The 25,796-nt window shown below is 41.7% G+C and overlaps 1 protein-coding gene across 5 annotated transcripts in view; it reads left to right on the forward strand.

Moving 5' to 3' along the window:
- Positions 1–25,796, forward strand: part of LOC124609829 (ADP-ribose glycohydrolase MACROD2-like) — a 100,476-nt gene that overhangs the window by 68,898 nt on the left and 5,782 nt on the right. For all 5 annotated transcript variants that reach the window (XM_047140108.1, XM_047140105.1, XM_047140106.1 and 2 more), the window contains 2 exons: positions 8,252–8,355; positions 8,535–8,565. In XM_047140108.1, the coding sequence (XP_046996064.1) occupies positions 8,252–8,355; positions 8,535–8,565 (135 nt within the window). The remainder of the gene's footprint in view (positions 1–8,251; positions 8,356–8,534; positions 8,566–25,796) is intronic.

A 25,796-nucleotide genomic window follows, 5' to 3' on the forward strand; every position in this document is an offset into this window, starting at 1 on the left:
AACTCCTTTGGTTCCATCAGTTTCACCTGGTCCTACTCCAGATCCCATGCCACTTTCCTTGACGTTGACCTCCACCTGTCCAATGGCCAACTTCACACGTCCGTCCACATCAAACCCACCAACAAGCAACAGTACCTCCATTATGACAGCTGCCACCCATTCCACATCAAACGGTCCCTTCCCTACAGCCTAGGTCTTCGTGGTAAACGAATCTGCTCCAGTCCGGTATCCCTGAATCATTACACCAACAACCTGAAAACAGCTTTCACATCCCGCAACTACCCTCCCGACCTGGTACAGAAGCAAATAACCAGAGCCACTTCCTCGTCCCCTCAAACCCAGAATCCCCCACAGAAGAACCACAAAAGTGCCCCACTTGTGACAGGATACTTTCCGGGACTGGACCAGACTCTGAATGTGGCTCTCCAGCAGGGATACGACTTCCTCAAATCCTGCCCTGAAATGAGATCCATCCTTCATGGAATCCTCCCCACTCCACCAAGAGTGTCTTTCCGCCGTCCACCTAACCTTCGTAACCTGTTAGTTCATCCCTATGAAATCCCCAAACCACCTTCCCTACCCTCTGGCTCCTATCCTTGTAACCGCCCCCGATGCAAAACCTGTCCCATGCACCCTCCCACCACCACCTACTCCAGTCCTGTAACCTGGAAGGTGTACACGATCAGAGGCAGAGCCACGTGTGAAAGCACCCACGTGATTTACCAATTGACCTGCCTACACTGTGATGCATTCTATGTGGGAATGACCAGCAACAAACTGTCCATTCGCATGAATGGACACAGGCAGACAGTGTTTGTTGGTAATGAGGATCACCCGGTGGCTAAACATGCCTTGGTGCACAGCCAGCACATCTTGGCACAGTGTTACACCGTCCGGGTTATCTGGATACTTCCCACCAACACCAACCTATCCGAACTCCGGAGATGGGAACTTGCCCTCCAGTATATCCTCTCTTCTCGTCATCCGCCAGGCCTCAATCTCCGCTAATTTCAAGTTGCCGCCACCCATACCTCACCTGTCTTTCAACAACTTCTTTGCCTCTACACTTCTGCCTCGACTGACATCTCTGCCCAAACTCTTTGTCTTTAAATATGTCTGCTTGTGTCTGTACGTGTGGATGGATATGTGTGTGTGTGCCAGTGTATACCTGTCCTTTTTTCCCCCTAAGGTAAGTCTTTCCGCTCCCGGGATTGGAATGACTCCTTACCCTCTCCCTTAAAACCCACTTCCTTTCGTCTTCCCCTCTCCTTCCCTCTTTCCTGATGAGGCAACAGTTTGTTGCGAAAGCTTGAATTTTGTGTGTATGTTTGTGTTTGTTTGTGTATCTATCGACCTGCCAGCGCTTTTGTTCGGTAAGTCACCTCATCTTTGTTTTTATATATAATTTTTCCCACGTGGAATGTTTCCTTCCATTATATAAATATATCCCATTTCACGTACATACTGTTAAAAAATATTATATGTTGGTGGGTTTGCTCATTTGTGTTATACACCAGTGAAGAAAAAACATTCGAGTGTTTTGCTTTACGTGAATATGTGAATTTATTATTTTAAGCTAGGTTTTATAATTTCCTTACATCCCATCATGTTCCATGTTCCCTTTGTTTTAACTTCCAAAAACATGGCAGAGGGTTGTTCACTCTGATCATAGTGTTGCCTCTCTGTGATATTCTATGTCTTTGATGGGAATATAAAATGACTTATTCCACATCATTACTATTTGAAATTTTAAACATTTTGAATTGACTGTGAGCCAGCAACCATACGCTTTTTATTACAGGATGTATATACAGCCAGATCGGTTGCACAAAACATGCAAATTTTGTGCAACCGATGTGGCTGTGTATACATCCTGCAATTCATCACTATTTATTATGTAAATGAGCCATGGAACATAAAACTAACTAACTTACTTCAGTTTCTTGATTTAATGGAATTATAACTAAAAACCATAAATACTTGTAAACTTCATAGTAGAATGATTTTTTGACACACACAGCTTCTTCAAGGCTAATGAGATCCCAGTTGGAAAGTATAAATCCTTCCACTCTGTGACCACGGTGCAGCATAGAGTGGGAAACACGGTCTAGGTTGCAAAAGCATCATAAGCTTTATTGACATGTTTCGCCTTTTTGAGACATCTTCAGAATTCCCACATGGGAAAAATATAGAAAAGCAGATCATGGTTATGACCATGTCTGACATAAAAAGATGGTAAAAACTTTTTTAAAATACTATGATACATCAGACAAGGTAGACTTAAATACAGAAACTACAGGTAATGCATTAGTCATAAGTAGTCAAAATTTTGGTGTGCACCTAAAACGATAAAGCAAAAGGATTTTGAAAAACATTGCCCTAGATTAGTGACAAGGAGCCAAATTGCAAATTTGTGGTGAAACTGTGAAAGAGGAGATGATCCTTATCTTCGGCAGAGGCATGCAGCTGTGCTTAGATAGGGCCACACTTCCAATCTTGACTCAAATATTGGTATATAAGTTGTGGTGGCCATGAATATATGACCGCATGTGTGCGCACAATGTAAGAATGGCGGGCAGGACACTGCTGCAGCCGACGGAAGCTCCACTACAGTGCATTTACATGTTTGAAAGTACAATAAATCAGGATAAAGTAAAACATATAGTGACAATTAACATCAATACAAATGAAAAATAGATTTAAAGTCGGTGATAAAAGTAAAACATATCTAAAAACAATTAAAGACAAAATAAAGTATCTAAAACATGACACCCTATGTTGGCATCACAAGTAAGGACAAGAAATCCACAAGAAATATGTTGTGACAATGCCACGAGATTTAAAAGTGCCGCTATGTCAGTACGCGAACACGGCGATAGAGGCGCTCCGCAGCTCGGCCGAGCGCGGGAGCGCCACCTGGCTATGAACGGCGCCGGCCGCATGTCACGGCACGGCAGTCGAATGACAGATACGGAGCTAGTAGCATGTAACCCGCTATTGTTTCTACTTTGGTATATCCACGCAATTTATTAGTGATTAAAGGTTATAACACTTTTTGGCGACGAGGTCGGATATTTTTTTTCCTGCGTTGTGGGATTGTGTGTTCGTGTCGGGGCAGACATGGAACAGATTCTGCAAGCGCTCATTGAACAACAAACACAGCTGACGGCTGCTATTCAGGCGTTGTCGACGTCGCTTTCTCATCGTCTGTCTTCCTCTTCTCCGCCTCCGTTCCCTCCTTACGACGAGGCCGCTGAAGGCTGGGAGGATTATGAGAAGCGTTTGCGGAAACACTTCTTGGCTTTCGGTGTTGTCGACGCTCCTATGTGTAAGTCGTTATTTCTATCTTGGATTTCCCCACGGATCTATCAGCTGGTATCTCAGTTAGCCCCTCTGCGGGAACCTGCCCCTCTGTCCTTCCAGGAAATGTGTGACTTATTGTCTTAACTAGTACCGAAAAAACACCCACGTCGTGGCCGCCCGCGTGGCGTTCTACCGGTGTCGTAAACAGCCCCATCAATCTTACCGGGCTTGGGCGGCGGAACTACACGGTCTGAGTAGGAGATGTCAGTTTGTCACGGACACTCATCATGAGTCTTATGCTGATTCAATGGTTCGGGACGCTATTCTACGGCTTGCTCCTGATAAAGAAGTTCGGCAACGTGCCTTACAACTGCCAAACCCATCGTTGTCGGAAGTTCCCAGCGTCGCTCAATCTTTTGAAGTGTCTCACGCTGCTGGTGCCCAAATAAACGCGTGGTGTGATGTAGGCACCGTACAGACCACTTTCGACGCGGACAATTTGCCTGTTTCACAGGGGAACGACGATGTGGCGGTGGTTCACTCGCGTCAACAACGTCGCATTGGGCCGCCACGCTCGCAGCGAAAACAGCAACCACAGAAGCAGGTTCGTTCCGCACTTCCTTCTTGTCCACGTTGTTTTGTACAGCATGACAGGGCCGCGTGTCCAAAACGTTGGGCCACGTGTATTTCATGTAGGAAAAAAGGCCACATTGCTTCTGTGTGTCAGTCCCCTAAAGTTCCTGTCGACGAGGACGAGGCATCGGACATGGATGTTAACTGTGTGCTTTCTCAAACAAATAAGTTGTTTGTTATTGTTCGTGTTCTGGATAAAGACATTCGCATGCAAGTGGACACTGGCTCTGCAGTAACTCTCATTAATTCTCGCACGTATTTGGAGTTGGGCTCCCCTACCTTGTCTCCAGTTATGCGAAATCTACGAACTTATAGTAAGCAGAAAATTCCTATCGTTGGCCAGTTTGATGCTTCCACTGCCTACAAGTCTGTTGTTAGCCCCCTCACGTTTTATGTGGTGGACCATGCGGGCACTGAAAACCTGTTCGGTTATGATGCTTTCCAGTTATTCGGGTTCTCCATTGATGATGATGATGTGCACCTCATATCTGAGGATATTCCGTATCAACAGCTGGATGGATTGTGTTCTGAATTCTCATCCGTGTTCTCTGCTGGTCTGGGTTGTGCCAAGGATTTTGAAGCCCACATTACTCTTAAACCTACAGCTCACCCTAAGTTTTTCCGGGCACGCCCTATTCCGACGGCGTTGCGTGCACCTGTCAAAGCTGAGATAGGCAGGTTAACTGCTTCGGGGATTCTCCTTCCTGTTACCTCCAGCGAATGGGCATCGCCAATCGTGGTGGTTTCTAAACCAAACGGGAGTTTGCGATTGTGTGGTGATTTTAAAGCCACTGTCAACGCTCAGAGCCTCATTGACACTTATCCTCTTCCCCGTCCTGAGGAGTTATTTACCAAGTTCGCTGGGGGCCAGTTCTTTTCCAGACTTGACTTATCGGAGGCGTACCATCAATTGCTGTTGGATGCGTCTTCCAAGGAATTTCTCGTCATCAACACTCCTTGTGGGTTGTATCAGTACCAGCGGTTACCATTTGGCGTCGCTAGCGTGCCGGCCATTTCCATTTTTCAGGGGTTTTTGGAACAGCTCACGGCTTCCGTTCCCGGCTGCATCAACTACCTGGATGACATTGTTGTCACGGGGGCCTCCGCTGAGGAGCACCTTCGCAATTTGCGTTCACTGTTTCGGGTTCTGCATTCGGCTGGGTTGAAGTGCAATCTGGACAAGTCACAGTTCTTCCAACCCTCCATTGTGTATCTTGGTTTCCACTTGTCCCGTGAGAGTATACGTCCTCTACGACAGCATGTTGCGGCCATTACCGCTCTACCCCGGCCGTCTACGGTCAAAGAACTTCAGGCGTTTCTAGGCAAGATTGCTTATTATCACAAATTCTTTCCATCCGCGGCGGCGGTGGCTCATCCTCTGCATCAGCTGTTACGCAAAAACGTCCCTTTCTGTTGGTCTGACGAGTGTGAACAGGCTTTTGTCCGCCTGAAGGCTCATTTGCAGTCGGCACCTTGTCTTGCCACATTCCGTCTGGGTCAGCACTTGGTTCTGGCGACTGACACGTCGCAGTATGGCCTAGGGCTGTTCTCGCCCATCGGTATGAGGATGGGTCGGAACGACCCATCGCCTACGCTTCCAAGACCCTCAACGATGCCTAACAGCGTTACTCTCAAATCGAAAAGGAGGCGCTCACTATCATTTATGCTCTAAAAAAGTTCAGCGTTTTTTGTATGGTTCTAAGTTTCACCTCATCACCGAACACAAGCCGCTGGTCTCTCTGTTCAGCCCCTCGGCGTCACTTCCGGATAAGGCAGCTCACCGCCTGCAACGTTGGGCCTTATACTTGTCTCGTTTTCACTATGAGATCCACTATCGCCCCACGGCCCAGCACGCCAACGCTGACGCGTTGTCGCGTTTGCCGATGGGCCCCGACCCGGTTTTTGATCGAGATGAACTACTCTGTTTCCACATTGATGAGGAAGAACGTCGTGCGGTCGAGGGTTTTCCACTTACAGGTTCACAGGTCGCGTCGGCTACTGCGCGGGACCCAGTCCTGCGTCAGGTGATCGGTTTTGTTCAACGGGGTTGGCCGGACAGGACCAAGGGCCGGGCATCGGATCCCCTTCGCAACTACCATGCCTTGCACCTTCATCTGTCTGTTCGTGAGGGTGTCGTTCTTCTGGCCACGGATGGCGCATCTCCACGGGTCGTGGTGCCAGCCTCTCTTCGCAAGGATGTTCTCAAACTATTGCATGAAGGCCATTGGGGGATTTCTCGGACTAAGTCCCTGGGCCGCAGGCACATTTATTGGCCCGATATTGATTCGGACATCGCCCACATGGTCGCTGCGTGTGGTCAGCGTGCTCAACAACTGGCTGCACCCCGTACAATGCCCTCTCCGTGGCCTGATCCGGCGCAGCCGTGGGAACGGGTGCACGCTGACTTTGCCGGCCCCTTCCTCGGCACTTATTGGCTACTGTTGATTGACGCCTTCTCGAAGTTTCCGTTTGTTGTTCGATGTCCGTCGCCCACCACTGCGGCGGTGACACTGGCTTTGTCCAAAATCTTTGCACTAGAAGGCCTTCCGTCCACGATTGTCACGGACAATGGCCCTCAGTTCTCTTCGCAGGCGTTCCGTGATTTTTGTACTGGACAAGGGATTCATCATGTTACCGCACCGCCCTTCCATCCGCAATCGAATGGGGAGGTCGAGCGCCTTGTCCGCACTTTCAAAAGCCAGATGAAAAAATTCCTTTGTGATTTTTCCACAGATGACGCTCTGTTGCAATTTCTGAGTTCTTATCGCTTCACGCCTCTTGGTGATCGCAGCCCTGCTGAACTCTTGCATGGCCGCCAACCGCGCACTCTACTGCACCTGCTTCACCCTGTCAGGCCTTGTACTGTGTCCCCTCGTGCGGGAAAATACTCGGTGGGTGCCGACATGTGGGCACGAGGGTATGGATCTCGCCCTAAATGGATTCCAGGGGTGGTCCAGGCTCTTCGCGGCCGCCGGCTTTGTGAAATACGTACAGACGACGGCATGGTTGTTCGCCATTACGACCAGATGCGCCCACGAGTGGTGGCCACGCCGGTGCCACCGCCCCTTCTTTCACCTCCACCAGCCCAAGAAGCCAGTCCTGTCGCTGCTGCTGATCTTCCGTGCGTGTTGCTGCAGCCGACGTCGCTCCCGCTTCCGAGTTCGCCGGAACCGGCCCCAGTCGCGACGCCGCCTTCTCCGGGACCCATCTCGCTGGAGCACACCCCCAGGTCCACGACACCTATGGATTCTGCTCCGGAGTTTTCACCCATCATCTCGTCCACGAGGCACGTTCCACGCGCAACCTTCCGTCCTGGACATTTTCGACCATACTCTCGTGTTTCTCCGCGGGATCTTCTCGGGGCCTCCCAAGAGGCCATGGATGTCTCCGCACTGTCCGTGTCTCCAAGGAAGTGAGTGTTTTTTTTTTTCAAAGGGGGGAAAAGTGTTGTGACAATGCCACGAGATTTAAAAGTGTCGCTAAGTCAGTACGCGAACACGGCGATAGAGACGCTCCGCAGCTCAGCCGAGCGCGGGAGCGCCACCTGGCTATGAACGGCGCCGGCCGCATGTCACGGCACGGCAGTCGAATGACAGATACGGAGCTAGTAGCATGTAACCCGCTGTTGTTTCTACTTTTGTATATCCACGCAATTTATTAGTGATTAAAAGTTATAACAAAATACATGGACATAACAGCTTGTTTACAAAATGGACAAAATATATAAAAAATTTCCAAATGTTGACTGTAGGATATAAAAATAAATTAACATTTTTGTGAAGAGATTTATGCCAGTGCCCAGTTATACTCTCTGAAAACTTGTAATCATTGACTCATAAAATGTTGACTCTTGGTAATCAGTTGGTCTCTAAGACTTAGGTGTTTAGCCACAAGAGTGTTTCACGATCTCCAATTCCAGTTGGATATTCCAACCTTATCTTCCCTCTTTTAACTTTTACAACCATATTTGTCATTGCAATGTTTCGTCTTCTCTAATAATAGTTTAGTTTTGTTACTCCATTTATGTGTGCATGTTCAATTTTTTTTAAAGTAGCGTTGTACTGTCGCATAAAGTTTTCATTACCAGTAGTTATTTTGTGTGATTGTTTTTCATCTTATTTGTTATGACTATCTCCCCTGATTTTTCTTTTTCTGTTAGAGGACTTTAATCTTCCTCCTTTTCCTTTTCTTGACCTGTTCTGCTCCATGTCTTTGCATGTCTCTTGTAACAGGTGTCATTGGTATGTCTTAAATATTTCAGATAATGCCTTCCCACTGTATTTTACAAATTATTTACTTATTTATTTATTTGCAGATGTTATTCACACTGTTGGTCCTCGAGGAGAAAACCCAGGCCTTCTTAAATCTTGTTATGATACGTGTTTGAATATACTCGTCAACAATAATCTGCGAACAGTTGTAAGTGAGGCACCTGTTTCATAAGTAAAATTTGTTAGATTTTGAATTCGACTAAGCAATGAAGTTAGTTTAGCACTTACGTAAATATTTTAAAAATCATTGTAATCAGTGATACTTAAGCAATTCATTATATAAATATTTTTAAATTGCTAAATACTTAATAGAAATTTTTGTTTCAGGCCTTTCCCTGCATTTCAACAGGAGTTTATGGTAAGTGGGACTTAAAATGTGTACCCTAAATACATAAACTGAAATCTCAATGGGCACCCAATGAGTATTATATCAGGGCAAACTCTGCCCCCATCCCCCCTTTCATCTTCCTAACTCCCTTTATTGTAATATTGGTGGTTGTTTTTCCATGAGAGAGACTGGAGATTTTGAAAAACCTACATATTACAGAGTGTAACTGTGATTGATCAAATCTCTTTGTAAGTTTTGTTAGCCAAGCACTGTTATTTCCAACAGACATTATGTTGTTGTGTGATAGGAATGAGTCTGTTGCTACAGATTTTCATTTTTCTCTGTTTTATTTTAGTTTGCATTAATCAGTTTCCTGCAGAGTACTCTTAACAGTTTACAATCTTCACAAACAGGAGCCTGCAAGGAAGAAAAGTTTCAGGCTAACATTTGGACCTTTGTTGTATAACATTGACACGTCTATTCATCGTACATCTACATCAATACTCTGCAAATCGCATTTAACTGCCTGGCAGAGGGTTCATCAAACCACCTTCACAATTCTCTATTATTCCAATCTCACGTAGCGCCCAGAAAGGACGAACACCTTTATCTTTCCGTATTAGCTCTGATTTTCCTTATTTCATAGTGGTGATTGTTTCTCCCTGTGTAGGTTAGTGTCAACAAAATATTTTCGCATTCAGAGGAGAGAGTTGGTGATTGAAATTTCGTGAGAAGATTCTGTCGCAACGAAACACGCCTTTCTTTTAATGATATCCATCCCAAATCCTGTATCATTTCAGTGACACTGTCTCCCATATTTCACGATAATATAAAACGTGCTGCCCTTCTTTGAACTTTTTCAGTGTACTCTGTCAGTCCTATCTGGTAAGGATCCCACAGTGCGCAGCAGTATTCTAAAAGAGGATGAACAAGTGTAGTGTAGGCAGTTTCCTTAGTAGATCTGTCACATTTTCTAAGTCTCCTGCCAATAAAATGCAGTCTTTGGTTAGTCTTCCCCACAATATTTTCTGTGTGTTCCTACCAATTTAAGTTGTTCGTAATTGTAATTCCTAGGTGTTTAGTTGAATTTACAGCCTTTAGGTTTGACTGATCTATCATGTAACCAAAGTTTAGTCAATTCCTTTTAGTACTCTTGTGGATGACCTTACACTTTTTGTTATTTAGAGTCAATTGCCAATTTTTGTACCATTCAGATATCTTTTCTAAATTGTTGTGCAATTTGATTTGATCTTCTGATGACTTTATTAGTTGATAAACGACAGCTTCATCTGCAAACAAGTGGAGACGGCTGCTCAGATTGTCTGCCAAATCATTTGTAAGGATAAGGAACCGCAGAGAGCATATAAAACTACCTTGGGAAATGCCAGAAATCACTTCCGTTTTACTCGATAACTTTCTGTCAATTACTACGAACTGTTACCTCTGACAGGAAATCACAAATCCAGTCACATAACTGAGAAGATATTCCATAAGTGCGCAATTTCACTACAAGCCAGTTGTGTGGTACAGTGCCAGAAGCCTTTCAGAAATCCAGAAATACGGAATCGGCCCCTTGTCAATAGCACTCAACACTTCATCCAAATAAATAGCTAGTTGTGTTTCACAAAACCAATGTTTTCTAAACCTATGTTGACTGTGTGTCAATAGACCATTTTCTTTGAGGTAATTCATAATGTTCGAACACAATATATGCTCAAAAATCCTGCTGCATATTGACGTTAATGATATGGGCCTGTAATTAAATGAATTACTCCTACTACGTTTCTTGAATATTGGTGTGACCTGTGCAATTTTCCAGTCTTTGGGTACAGATCTTTCGTCGAGTGAATGGTTCTATGTGATAAGTATGGAGCTAATGCATTAGCATACTCTGAAAGGAACCTAATTGGTATGCAGTCTGGACCAGAAAACTTGCTTGTAGAATCTTATAACATATTCTGAGCTTAGATTTAATTATGTACTATTAACAGAATGGCCTTTTCCTCCATGCAAATCAACATGGATTTAAAAAAAAACCAACTATCACATGAAAAGGAACTCGTACTGTTCTTACATTACATCCTGTAAGCTTTGGATAAAAGTAGTCCTGTAGAAGCAGCACTATTTACAGTATTTCTTGACTTCCAAAAACCATTTGACTCATTGCCAGACCAACACTTACAACAAAAACTCCATTATATGGGGTATCAATCAAAATATGTGACTAGATTGAGGATTTTTTGAACAGGTACAAAAGTAACTTCCAGTTTGCCCCAGGTAAGTGTTCGGTACCCATGCAGACAATATTAATAGTAATCTCAAGCTTTTTGCAGACAATGTGGTTATCTATAGTGAGGCACCATGTGGGTAAAGCTGCACAGATATTGAGCCATGACAATATTTCAAAATGGTGCAAAGATTGATAACTTGCATTAAATGTTCGGAAATTTAAATTTTTACTTAACAAAATGCAGAAACATAGTATTCTGTGGCTACAGTATCATTGAGTGACAATTGACTGGAGTCTCTCGAGCCTCCTGGCATCAGTCCAATCTGTTATCAAAATATTTTCTGGTCAGCCATGATGATCCAGCCATTCACCTTAGGACTTTTCATTCAGAAAGAACACACAATGAGAGACACAGAATGTGTCCTTAGTTCAGCTAGGTTGGGCAGGGGAGTTTGCCTACAAAGAAGTTTCTGTTCTTTTTTTTTCCAGCGGAAATATGCTATTATAAGAGCTAGTTGACAACAGGTATAAGAAGTGTTGTAATGCATGATACTCAGTGTAGAGTAACATTTCTTTGTTGTTTTTTTTTTTTTTTTTTTAAACAACATAAATTTTTGTAGTCTACTATAATTTTTAATGTGAAATAAGGAGAATACAAGACGTCCTCTGATCTGTGCATATAGTGCGACATGAGAGACAGGCAAGATGTAGGCTCAGAATTAATCACCACCTTGGATCAGTGATCTCTAGCTCATACAGCAGGGACATGCAAGATGCAACTGTGGCATCTAATTAAAAGACTTGCTTCAGGCCATTGGGCCTTACAACATCATCATCATCATCATAATCATCCATGAACCATGGTCCTTGCCTATGGTGGGGAGGCTTGTGTGCCTCAACGATACAGATAGTCGTACCGTAGGTGCAACCACAACAGAGTGGTGTCTATTCGGAGGACAGACAAATGTGTGGTTCCTGAAGAGGGGCAGCAGCCTTATCAGTTGCTGCTGTGGCAATAATCTGGATGTTCGACTGATCTGGCCTTGTAACACAACCGAAACTGCCTTGCTATGCTAGTACTGCAAACGGCTGAAAGCAAGGGGAAACTACAACCATAATTTTCCCCCGGGGCATTCGGCTTTACTGTATGGTTGAATGATGATGGCATCCTCTTGGGTAAAATATTCTGGAGGTAAAATAGTCCCCCATTCGAATCTCCGGGCAGGGACTACTCAGGAGGACATCGTTTTCAGGAGAAACAAAACAGATAGGAGTGGGAATGTCAGGTCCCTTAATCGGGCAGGTAGACTAGAAAATTTAAAAAAGGAAATGGATGGGTTAAAATTAGATATAATGGGAATTAGTGAAGTTTGGTGGTAGGAGGAACAAGACTTCTGGTCAGGTGAATGCAGGGTTATAAATACAAAATCAAATATGGGTAATGCAGGAGTAGGTTTAATTATATAAAAATAAAATAAAATAAAAACAGGAATGCAGATAAGCTGCTACAAACAGCATAGTGAATGCATTATAGTAGCAAGGATAGACACACAGCCCGCGCCTACCACAGTAGTACAAGTTTATATGCCAACTAGTTCTGCAGGTAATGCAGATGTTGAAGAAATGAATGATGCAATAAAAGAGATTATTTGGATAATTAAGGGATACAAAAATTTAATGTTCTAGGGGTACTGGAGTTCGATAGTAGGAAAAGGAAGAGAAGGAAAAGCAATAAGTGAATATGGACTGGGGGTGAGGAATGAAAGAGGAAGCTGCCTGATAGAATTTTGCACAAGGCACATCATAATCATAGTTAACACTTGGTGTAAGAATCCTGGAAGAAGATTGTATACAGGGAAGAGGCCTAGAGACACAGGAAGGTTTCAGGTAGATTATATAATGGCAAAAATCAAGCAATGGAAAATCCAGGATGGTATGTAACAATATTAGAGAAGGAAAGTTGCTACTCACCATATAGTGGAGATGCTGAGTTGCGATAGGCACAACAAAAAGAGTCACACAATTATAGCTTTTGGTCATTGATGTCAGTAACACACACACACACACACACACACACACACACACACACACACACACACGCAACTTGCACACGTGTGTGCAGTCTCAGATAGCTGAAACCACCATGTTGAGCTCTATCTGCTAGGAAATCCTGAATCAAATTAAATTTTCCTAAACTGTCTTGTATACCTATATTGAATGCCTTTCGGAAGCTATCAAACATGACACCAACTAGGTCTCCACTGTTGTTACAGCCCTGTGGTTTCTGTGGACAAATATAACAAACTGAGTTTTGCAAGAGTTCTGTTTACAGGATTAATGTTGATTATTTTGATTTTTGTTGAACAAAAGGATCTGTAATATGTGAGCATAAAACATGTTCCACAATTCTATAAGAGACTGGCATCAGTGATGTAGGCCTATAATTATGTGCATGTGTCCAGCAATCCTTCTTGAAAATGAGCGTGTTCTGTGGTTTTTGCTATTCACTTGGATTACTTTGTTGCTCCAGCAACCTATGAGAAACTGCTGCTAGAATGGTGGCAAGTACTTTTACATTAACTGTATAGAAACTCGGGATAAATTCTAGTGTCTGATTGCACCCATCATCTTTTGACTAGTGACATTGTAGATAACCCAAAGATGCCACAGGAAAGCAATACTTGAAATCAAAACTTATTCTTAAACAAACAAATATAGCAGGAAAAAGATAATACATGTACATACCATAAATTACAATCACAGTACACACAATTACCTACTTACCTTTTTATGATAAAAAAAAGACAGACATATATACATATGTGAAGTAAATTATCATCACAGATTAGGTGAATAAGTAAAAGAACCACAGACAGGCTTCAGCTTCCACGACAATACTCTGCATCATAAACTCATGACATTATAGAATTGTGGTAATTTTTATTAATAAAATAATGTTGAATCCAACAGGAATGCTGCAGCAAAGTGTATTGTGGGGACAAATTAAAATTTAACACAACAACTGTAAAATTAAACAGATAGTAACATATACAAAATATGAATATGACAGCAACAGGAAAAAGCAGGAAATCTACACAGAAATCCCCCTAGATACGTAACGAAAATTCGGGAAAAGTAACAAAGTGTAGAACTGACTACTGGAATTCACCTATATAGGTTATTTCAGTTGCTGATTCCAAGGTATGCTATTTTTTGCATTTTCACTGTTGGTGTGTACCATGTTTTCTTGTAGGATTTTCATTTTTGGTGTCACTCTAATTTTCAGTTCCATCTTCTATTATTTTTTGTGGGTTTTATTAGGTGTGAATTGATATTTCATTAAAAATTTAACTTTTTGTTAGTGTGTAGAAACACGAAAAATGACAAACCGTGGAATCTACAAGTAGAGTTCACTTACACAGGACAATTCTAGTTATTGATTCCAAGGTTTTTTATTTTTCGCCGTAGTATGGAGAACAACACCGAAAATGAATATCCTAAACATACACAGCTGCTCCAAAAATTGAAAAAAATAATATACTTAGCAGTTGATAACTGGAATTGACATATATAGACGAATTCTTGTCGTCAATTCAAGGTTTGTTGTTTTTTGCATTTCTACAATAGCTGTGTGAAGTGCTTGCTTTTAGGCTTTTTAATTTTAGTGTAAGTATATTGCCAGTTCAACATTCTGTTATTTTTTGTGGTTTTTATTGGGTTTGAATTGTCATTTCATTAAAGATTTAACTTTTCATCATCACACTCTGTAGTAATGCAAAAATGCAAAAAATAACTATCCTTGGGATCAGTAACTAGAATTTATTTATTTAGATCAATTCTAGTTTGTCATTGCTGAGATTTGTTAGTTTTTACAGTAGTATAGAAAGCAACATGAAGAACGTATTTGTTATAAAATGCAATGCACATACATTCTCCGAGTACAAGAAAATAAACTTGAAATTTTCAACTAAAATTGACCTATGTAGGTGATTTCTAGTTATCAGTTGTGAAGTTCATTGGTTTTTTACATTTTTTCTGTTCCTATATGCAGGGCTTTCTTTTAGAATTTCCATTTTTGTTAACAATATTTGTAATTTAGCTATTTAGATCAATTAGATGTCATGTTGTTTTGTTATTTGTAATTTTTTTGGGTGTGTAGTGTTAAGTTATAATGGATTTAACTTTCTGGTATTGCTTTTTCTACTACTGGAAAAATGCCATAACTTAGAAACCTTGGCATTAACAACTGGAATTCACCTATACATATCAGTCGTAGTTTTCTATTCCAAAGTTTGTTATTGTTTGCATTCTTGCAGTAAGAATGTACTCTTGTAGGATTTTCATTTTGCTATTGCTCTTTTGTACAACCACAGAAATGGAATAGATTAACCTTTGAATCATCAACTAGAATTGACCTGCATAGCTCACCTACAAAGAGCAACACCAAAAGAAATAATTCCTAAAAGAAATAACAACTAAAGAAATAAATCCAAAAGAAATAACAACAAACACTGAATGGAAAACTGTGAATCTGAGATGTAAAATGAAAAGGAACGTCTTGTCGGAGAAGTGAAATTTTCAATACAAGCAAAATTACCTGATAATGTCTGAAATGTCTATTTTTCATTTTTTTTTTTAATTCTAGTACTTTTTTCATTCTTTACATGTTCATATTGATTTGAATAATATCATTAAAAACAATGTGTGCAAGTCTTCTGAAAAAGGACCTCTTGTCGTTATGGGGAAATAACATTGGTTCAGGAAGAGGCCCCCTTTCCTAGATCTCGCAGCTGTGTGTGCAGTGCCTGACAGAATATTATTAGCTTTGTATAAAAGAACATTTTGTGAATACAAGAATGCCAAACAAGACAAGTAATGCCTTTTTGTGTGAGAGTTATAAATGCCTACAGATGTTACTAAATTTGCAATTGGCAGTCCTAAAATGCCAGGTGGCAGCCAATGTTACTGTACCAACAAAAACATGCACCTGCAACACACATTGATTCTGCTGTTACTGCTAGAGATGAACAAGATGATGTTGCTGTGAATACATATGATTGATTAAATGGTGGAGAATAGTAATCCTAACAAAGTACCTTACATAACTAAATATAATAACTTTGAGTTCAACATCAGCTACAAAGATAGTGTATGTTGCAAAATGGACATTGATGGAAATTAATTTCCACATTACATCTTTGCTAAAGAAAATAGACCCATTGGGTTTTCTGATGCAGTAATTCCAGCATGAATGACAAAACCCGAAAAGGTTATCTTTTTATAAACATCAGGACCTATTGCATAGAGGAATAAAAAGACATTCTGTGTCCTGAAGTAGAACCAGAACCACAAGTCAGTGACAGTGAGGATCATGAGGAGAAACCTTACCAGCCACATATTCCAGAATCAAACAAGAAGAGATGAAAATGCTCTTTGTGAACAATCTTGAAGTCCTTCAGCCACAAATAGTTTAGAAGTTGAAAATTGAATCCTTTGGCCACTATAAAATATGGGATCTCAGGACTCAATTTTTGAGGGTTCTGTGAATTCAGAATTTTAAGCAGCTTTGGGCCTATAATGGCTTGAACATCAAAATTTGGTGTGAAACATGCCATAACTCAGAATAAAATTACCAATATTTTGCCAAAAAAATCTATGCAGGGTACACTAATTGTTCTCAGTGTGGGCCTGTTTATTTGGCTTTAAATTTTTGTACACTGTAATGTGCTATAGGTCTGAAGGGGGCTAACCACTTAATGTGTAATGTTAACTTGAAAAAGGGTTGCCATTTGACAAAGAAAATTTTAAGTGTAATATATATTCAGAATTTGTTTCTTAACTACATCACATTAAATGCCGGTAATAAACTTTAAAATGCGCCATCTCAAAAAACCTGTTTCCCATCAACTACATTAAACATATTATAACTAACTCAAATTTAGAGGTCCCTTTTCACTTTCCGTCTGGCAAATAGATTACTACATTTTACATAAACAGCTTAGATAGATAAAACAATAAAAAAACAAAAAGAAGTACATTACAAACATGTACTGACTTGGCAGAAAATCCTAAGAAATTTTGTTCTTATGTCAAAGCAGTAGGTGGATCAAAACAAAATGTCCAGACACTCTGTGACCAAATTGGTACTGAAACAGAGGATGACAGACTAAAGGCCAAAATACTAAAAGTCTTTTTCCAAAGCTGTTTCACAGATGAAGACTGCACTGTAGTTTCTTCTCTAGATTGTTGCACAGATGACAAAATGGTAGATATCGAAATAGACGACAGAGGGATAGAGAAACAATTAAAATTTCTCAAAAGAGGAAAGGCCGTTGGACCTGATGGGATACCAGTTCGATTTTACACAGAGTACGCGAAGGAACTTGCCCCCCCTTCTTGCAGCGGTGTACCGTAGGTCTCTAGAAGAGTGTAGCATTCCAAAGGATTGGAAAAGGGCACAGGTCATCTCCGTTTTCAAGAAGGGACATCGAACTCGTGTGCAGAACTATACACCTATATCTCTCATGTCAATCAGTTGTAGAACTTTGGAACAAATATTATGTTAGAGTATAATGACTTTTCTGGAAACTAGAAATCTACTCTGTAGGAATCAGCATGGGTTTCGAAAAAGACGATCGTGTGAAACCTGGCTCGCGCTATTCGTCCACGAGACTCAGAGGGCCATAGACACGGGTTCACAGGTAGATGCCGTGTTTCTTGACTTCTGCAAGGCGTTCGATACAGTTCCCCACAGTCGTTTAATGAACAAAGTAAGAGCATATGGACTATCAGACCAATTGTGTGATTGGATTGAAGAGTCCCTAGATAACAGAACGCAGCATGTCATTCTCAATGGGGAGAAGTCTTCCGAAGTAAGAGTGATTTCAGGTGTGCCACAGGGGAGTGTCATAGGACCGTTGCTATTCACAATATACATAAATGACCTTGTGGATGACATCGGAAGTTCACTGAGGCTTTTTTGTGGATGATGCTGTGGTATATCGAGAGGTTGTAACAGTGGAAAATTGTACTGAAATGCAGGAGGATTTGCAGCGAATTGATGCATGGCAATTGAATCTCAATGTAGACAAGTGTAATGTGCTGCGAATACATAGAAAGAAAGATCCCTTATCATTTAGCTACAAAATAGCAGGTCAGCAACTGGAAGCAGTTAATTCCATAAATTATCTGGGAGCACACATTAGGAGTGATTTAAAATGGAATGATCATATAAAGTTGATTGTCGGTAAAGCAGATGCCAAACTGAGATTCATTGGAAGAATCCAAAAGAAATGCAATCCGAAAACAAAGGAAGTAGGTTACAGTACGCTTGTTCGCCCACTGCTTCAATTCTACTCAGCAGTGTGGGATCCATACCAGATAGGGTTGATAGAAGAGAGAGAGAAGATCCAATGGAGAGCAGCGCGCTTCGTTACAGGATCATTTAGTAATCGCGAAAGCGTTACGGAGATGATAGATAAATTCCAGTGGAAGACTCTGCAGGAGAGACGCTCAGTAGCTCGGTACGGGCTTTTGTTGAAGTTTTGAGAACATACCTTCACCGAGGAGTCAAGCAGTATATTGCTCCCTCCTACGTATATCTCGCGAAGAGACCATGATGATAAAATCAGAGAGATTAGAGCCCACACAGAGGCATACCGACAATCCGTCTTTCCACGAACAATACGAGACTGGAATAGAAGGGAGAACCGATAGAGGTACTCAAGGTACCCTCCGCCACACACCGTCAGGTGGTTTGCGGAGTATGGATGTAGATGTAGATAATGCAAAAATGTTGACAACAATAATTGACCTATATATATATATGTATATAGCTCAGTTACAAAAAAGATAGCAAAAAGAAAATAAATGTTGAAACACTGCAACACATGCCAGTTTTAACACAAATTGACAAAATTTACAGCATCAAACACAAAAAAGACAGCGAAAAAACAATAACTAAAACCACAAAAAATAGATTGAGTGCAGAAGTGAAACTTACCAAACATTTAATTCCAAACAAATGTAGAGTCAAGCTGACAAGAACAACACAAAAAGTAAAATGTAGATATGGAAATAAAAATACTACAAATAATAACCCAGTTTACAACTATCAAAATGATGATAAACTTGGGGGGAGGGGCGGGGGAGGGGATGAAATGCTAGGCATGAAACACCTCCCACTCCAACCAAAACCGCCTCATCTTTTTTATAAGAACAACAAACAACATCCTGCACTAACTGAAGCAACCTCCCACACTAACTGTCACAACCAGTGAAACTCCACCCTCCCAACCCAACCCAAGCCAGCCAAAAACATACAATTATGTAGTGAACTAACTGAAGAGACCACCTTCAGTGTTTAATTCTTTTCCCCAGGATCTTCCATTTGGTGCCAGTATGATCACTTAATGACTGTATGCATGATTTTTATCAGTTGTGACTTTACATAAAACAGTTTTTTTTTAAATTTTTCATAAGTCACCAAAATTTTATTTTTGCTTAGTGCTGGCATTGTTTAATCTTGGGCTGATCCTCTCTTTCCCATTCCTCATAGCTGGGTTTGGCTTGTACTTGACCACAACATATTGTACAATACTTTTTAATTGTGTACAATGATACTGCACATCTCTGTCTCCAAAGATGAATGGTTGATGTTAGCTTTGCAGATAATCTGCAATCTGTGCCTTGTTAGTGTCATTTGCTTGGTAGATAATTGTGTATGTGTGTGTGTGGGGGGGGGGGGGGGGGGGGGATGGAGAGAATAAAAACATTATAATTGCAATTTGCAGTCTAGTTTGACCCTGGAAAGAAGTTCTTTGCTCACCACAGTGTGTGTACGTGTAATTGTATCAGTGTTATTTTTCACTTACGGATTACTCTGAATATTGTTTTCTTAGTACTGTCTACCATGCTTGCTGTGAAAACTGGCCAAAACGTGACCATTTTTGTCATGTTATATTTTCTTATGTTGTGGCAAAACTGTGTATTTGTCATTTGTATGTTTTGGTAAACTATTGTAGCAAATATGTGGTCTCTCAGAATACGGCATGGCATGTTTCCCCTTTCTTTTGATTTTTTCCTCTGATATTGTATAAGCTATAAGAAATTGATTTTTGTTTTTCACGTGATGATGCTACAGTTTACTTGTGATTTGAAAGATCAAATGTACTGTGCCATTTATGAGGTACAGATGCATTTCTGTAGAACATACGTTGGGAAATGGACGCCAGTGACTCACAAGATATTGTTACTATAAGTACATTCATTTTGTGTACTTTCATTTGGTGAGGAATGAGTGACATGTGATAAAAGCAAGAAATGGGTTATGTATAATTTCCTAACTGGCGTTTTTTCACCGTTTGTTTAGCATTCAGCTGGTGATGGTTTGGGAGGTGTCAAGCATTCATTCCATTTGTTGACTAGATTTTGCCTCACCCCCCCCCCCCCCCTTCTTTGTTCCCCTTCCACAACATTTGATGGAATGTTTAACATCTGACAGTGGCTGAAGTGTATGAAAAGTGGCACCATGATTTAACAGTGTAAATCACAAGAACCTATCATTGTGGAATCAGTAGGTAATTTATTTTGAAACAATGTTGCAGACTACAGTTGCAGGTGTCTCAGACAGCAGGTCATGATACTGTCAGTGAAGAAGCAATATTGCATGAGTAGCAAAACACGACTTTTGCAAGAGAGACAAGAAACTGTGTAGAATACCTGATACATTTCATTGGGGCACAATATTTGCGTTGCAGTGCTACAGTGAAATTTTTTATCATATCAAAAAGTGAAACAGTGAAAATACTTTTTGGAAAGCTTAATTACAACAGATACATGGAACATTCTTGGCATTTGTGGTAGGGTATGTTACTTCTGTGGTATTTGTCAGTCTCTTGTATAACTTTACACTGTTACATTCATTTTGGTGCTGATAAAGCAAGTAACAATACCCACTTGGAAACCTTAACCAATTTTTATTAAAATCCTTCATGGAAGCGCACATATAGTTGTGAAACTGTCACCTCTTTAGGTATCAAGGTGTATGGGCTAGGAACTTCAACTTCACATCCTTCAAGCTTGCGCTAGATGGAACTGTGAACTAAGTCACACTCATTTTGAGTATGTCTTTTCTCCAAAACTTTTGCGGAATCAAAACTCCAATATCAAATAAAGAGCATTTGACAATAATGTCACGTAGAAGAAGGTGTAATTAGATGAATGACAAATACTAACTTCACTTAACGAAGGTTTATTCAGCACTTGCACATACAAGAGCGTGGAGCGAACTGCCTCCGGACAGAACACATACAGTATATATACAGCTACAGAACAATCCAATGCAATAATTCTTGACATTTGTGGATACTTCTAAAATGTACTCAAACCGAATATAGAAATTAAAATTGTACAGTCCAAGTGAGTTTTGGACTCAAGGCCCTCCATGCAACAGTTTAGTATCATAACCACTACACCACAGTGCTACTCAGATTCTTCTGAGACATTGGTCCCTCCTTAAGAGAACAGCATCTCGGTGTTGCGTCCTCCTAGTCCAGGAACGAGTAATCGGCCCTGTGTACTCTGACTCCCGATGACTGATGCTCGCATGGACTGTGACCTTCTTAGAACTTCTTTTGCTGCTACACTCTTCATCACCTTTCCACTTGTTGCCTGCCGCTGGAGCTTTGAATTTACGCTGGGTTTCAGGATCCTTGTAGGGCTTCATTCGAAGTATGTGGATGGTATCTCTGATCTTTCATCATCTTATGTCAGGGTCGAAATATTCAACTTCATGAGTAACATCAGACAACTGCCTTACAACCTTATAAGGTCCTAAGTAACGTCTGAGGAGCTTCTCAGAGACACTAATCTTCTGAACAGAAGTGAAGCTCCAGATGAGGTTACCAGGCTGGTAGACAGACAACAGGGCGTTGGCTCGCGTCATACCTTCGGTGATCGTTTTCTTGAGCCTGCAGTGTGCGGACTCAAGCTAACTGCCAAGCTTCCTCAGTTCTGGTTAACACCTGGCCAATATAGTCATCGTCCATGTCATCAGGATGCAACAGAAACACAGTATCCATCGTCGTAGTTGCCTCATGCCCGTGCACCAGGAGAAATGGCGTAAATCCTGTGGTGTCTTGTTTGGCGGTGTTGTAGGCAAATGTCACAAAAGGTAGCACCTCATCCTAGTTGCTCCGCTCAACATTGACAAACATTGATAGGACGTTGGCCAAGGTCTTATTAAGGCGTTCAGTAAGCCCGTTAGTTTGTGGATGTTAGGCAGTAGTCATGTGATGAGTAATGTAATTAATGACCTAGGAGCACCGTGTTTTAATATAATGTCTTCCACGATGAATTTGGCTATTTCGGGAGCTTCGGCTGTTTTCACGGCTTTTGTAATCGCATAGCGTGTCAGATAATCAGTGCAAACAATAATCCATCTATTGCCACTAGCAGACGTTGGAAATCATCCGAGGAGGACAATCCCAACACGCTGGAAAGGGATTTCGGCTATTGGAATTGGTATGAGTCGGCCAGGTGGTTTCTGAAGAACTGCCTTTCTCCTCTGGCACCCTCAACAGTGCGACACATAGTGACGGACACTCCTAAATAAACCTAGCTAGAAAAATCTCTTGCGGATTCTATCATAAGTCTTAATAAATCCAAAGTGTCCAGCCTCAGGTGTGTCATGGAATTTTTGTAGAACATCTAAGCGCATGTGTTTAGGAATCGCCGGTAGCCATCTCTTTCCAAATGGATCAAAGTTTTTCTTGCAAAGTGATCCATTAACTACCTTAAATTGTCCTTTCACATCCTCTGACCGATTTAAGGCAAGTGTAATTTGAGATATCTTGGCATCTTTCTTCTGCTCAGCAGAGAGATCATGGAGTGCAGCAAGATAGTCACTATCTTCATCAAAGTCTTGATGATCTTGCACAGGGTTTCTTGAGAGATAGTCGACATCTTGGTGTTTTCTTCCACTTTTGTACACTATGGTAATGTCATACTCTTGAAGACATTTCCACCTGGCGAGACCTCCTGTTGGATCCTTAAGACCTGTCAACCAACAAAGTGAATGATGGTCTGTAACAACGGTGAATGGCCTTCCATACAGATACTGTCAAAATTTGCACATGGCCCAGATCACAGCAAGACCTTCTCTTTCTGTAGTTGAGTAGCCTCTCTCAGCTTTTGTAAGTGTCCTAGAAGCATAGGCTACAACCTTCTCTCTTCCATCCGAAATTTGCACCAGAACAGCACTGATCCCGTACCCACTGGCATCTGTGTGTAGTTCTGTTGGTGTTCTCTCATCATACAGACCAAGTACAGAGTCAGTCGTCAGAGCTTTTCGCAGCACATCAAAAAACTTGTTGTGCGCCACCCCAGATAAATTTAGCATCAGCTTTGAACAACTCTTGGAGTGGTCTGGCTTTGATACAAAACTCTGATAAAACGACGCTAACAAGAACATAATCCGAGGAAGCTTCTCACATCTCTAATGCTTTTAGGAATAGGAAATTCCATTATAGATCTGGGTCTGGCCGCACACCTTCATTTGACACAAGGTGTCCAGGTATTTTGATTTCTTTTGTTCCAAAGAGACACTTTCTTGGATTAAGTTTCAGTCCACCTTGTTGGAGACACTTAAGAAGACCCTCAGTCTTTTTATATGTTCATCAAATGTCTCTGAGAACACTATAATGTCATCTAAATAACAAAGACACATCGTCCACTTCAGGTGACTTGGAAGATTATCCATTATCCGTTCAAAAGTTGCTGGTGCATTACGCAAACCAAACGGCACTAGCTTAAACTCATACAGGCCCTCAGGGATGATGTATGCAGTTTTCTCATGATCAGCCTCATCTACCTCGATTTGCCAGTATCATTAGTACATGTCCATGGTTGAGAAAAACTTAGCCCCCTTCAGACAATCTAGTGTCTCGTCAATTTGTAGAAGAGGGTAAATGTCCTTTTTAGTTACCTTATTAAGCTTCCTGTAATCAACACAAAAGCGCCAACTGCCATCCTTCTTCCTGACAAGGACCACTGGTGACGACCATGGGCTCTGCGAAGGCTGAACGATGTCACTCTTTCATCATTTTCTCTACCTCGTCGCGAATTGTTCGATGTTCCACCGCGGACACACGGTTTGCTCTCTGGCTTATTGGTTGTTGGTCTACAGTGCTAATCCAGTGCTTCACCGTCGATTTGCCTAATTTTCTCTTAACCTGCGGATTGAAGCATTCAGAGAACTCTTGGAGAATGTCATGCAGCTTCTTCTGTTGTTCCTTAGTGAGATCTGGTGATAGTTGAGCTAGAAGATCTTGTCTCGTAGTGGTAGTGCTAATTTTGCCCACAGAATCAGCATGGGAGGTTTCTATGATGCTCAGCTGTTCTTCAATTAACGGCGCAGTGTTTCCTACGCACATGTGTCTTGTAAGGATCTGCAGTTCTCGGCGACAGTTAACTATCCACAATTTACCGAATCCATTCTTAAACAAGATGACAGAGGCTGGGATGAGCAAGTTATTCTTCAGTGGTATGCTTCGCTTACATTCCACAACAAGGTCCATGGGTTGATGCATGGCATGACACGTAACAATTACCTTTCTAGCACTGACTGCAGGAATGATCACTTCATCCAGCACACATAGTCTCCACACACTCGGATGCATATCTTCCTATCCACAGTATCTCATCTCATCTAGCATAATCTTCGAGTGACCACAATCTATAATTACCTGAAAAGCTTTCAAAAAGTCCCATCTGAGAATGACGTCATCACTACACTCTTGTAAGACGATGAATTCTAAGGGCTGTGTATGGCCAGTTGTACCCACATGATTGGTACATCTTCCTGTAGGTTTTACATATTTCCCATTAGCCACCTTCACCAGAGATGTTTTGTTGTTGGTGAATATGGTTTTCTGCAAGTGGCGATGGCACTTCTCCGAAATCACTGAATGTGATGCTCCAGAGGCCACAAGAGCTTGGGCTGGTCAGCTGTCCATGAGGATATCGACATAGTTTTCTATCGTTTTTGTAGTGATCTACGGCAGAGGATTTTTCTCTTTGGCGACCTCACCTCCAAGGAAGGTTGCAACCTTTATCTTTCCAGGTTGCGGCGGCTAGGTGATTGGCAATGGAGACCTTGATCTGTGTGTTGGGGAGTGTCCTCTCCAGCGGCTAGCTTGCGGCAATGGTGACCTACGTCATCTTGCACCCACATCTTCTTGTTCATCTTTGCTGTCCCGGAGTTAGCGTCGGATAAGATCAGTCTGCTTTTTTCTGGCACAGGCGTCATCAAATATCCGCCAACTTTTTCGACAATAGTGCACCACGTGTCCTGGTCATCTGCAGTGGTAACATACTGGTTGGTTATCCTGGGTCCTCCAGATGTCAGTCTTCCTTGGTGCCCAAACAGGTTCTTCATGCGGCATTGTAGGAATATAACTTCACCTGTGCGTCAACTTTTTCATCATTTTGAAGGGAAATGAAGGACAAGAGATTGGGTTCAATGTCTGTTCCACTTCCTCCCTTATGACCTCTTGAAGCGTCTTGGTTCTTTGCTCGCCATGCAATCCAAGTGCCTTCCTGTCACTATCTGATAAAGAACACTTGTGAAATCAGTTGTCTCCGGTAGATTGTGATGTGTTGACTGTGGCTTGAACTCAAGTTTCTGGCCACGTAAACAGCGGCTCTGTCGTGGCCTGATGGGGGCCATTGTATCGTCAATAATGTGCGTTATCACACATTCCAATACTCGGAGCCTCCACCAGAATCCATCACAGACATCGATACGACATTTGGAAGCTGTTCAAACTTCTTGCTTGTAATTATTTTGTGATGCATTGTCTCGATATAGTGGCACCATTTTATGAAGTCGTCTGCTGTCAAAACTTCATTCAGGAGTAGGGTTTGATAGACGTCCTCAGCAACGCCCTTCCTGAAATGTGCAACTTTGTCTTCCTCCTTCATTCTAGGATCCTCTATTTTACACAGCTCCAAGGCGTCTGGAATGTAGGAT

Source organism: Schistocerca americana, chromosome 1 (assembly GCF_021461395.2).
Source record: "Schistocerca americana isolate TAMUIC-IGC-003095 chromosome 1, iqSchAmer2.1, whole genome shotgun sequence".
Classification (NCBI taxonomy): domain Eukaryota; kingdom Metazoa; phylum Arthropoda; class Insecta; order Orthoptera; family Acrididae; genus Schistocerca; species Schistocerca americana.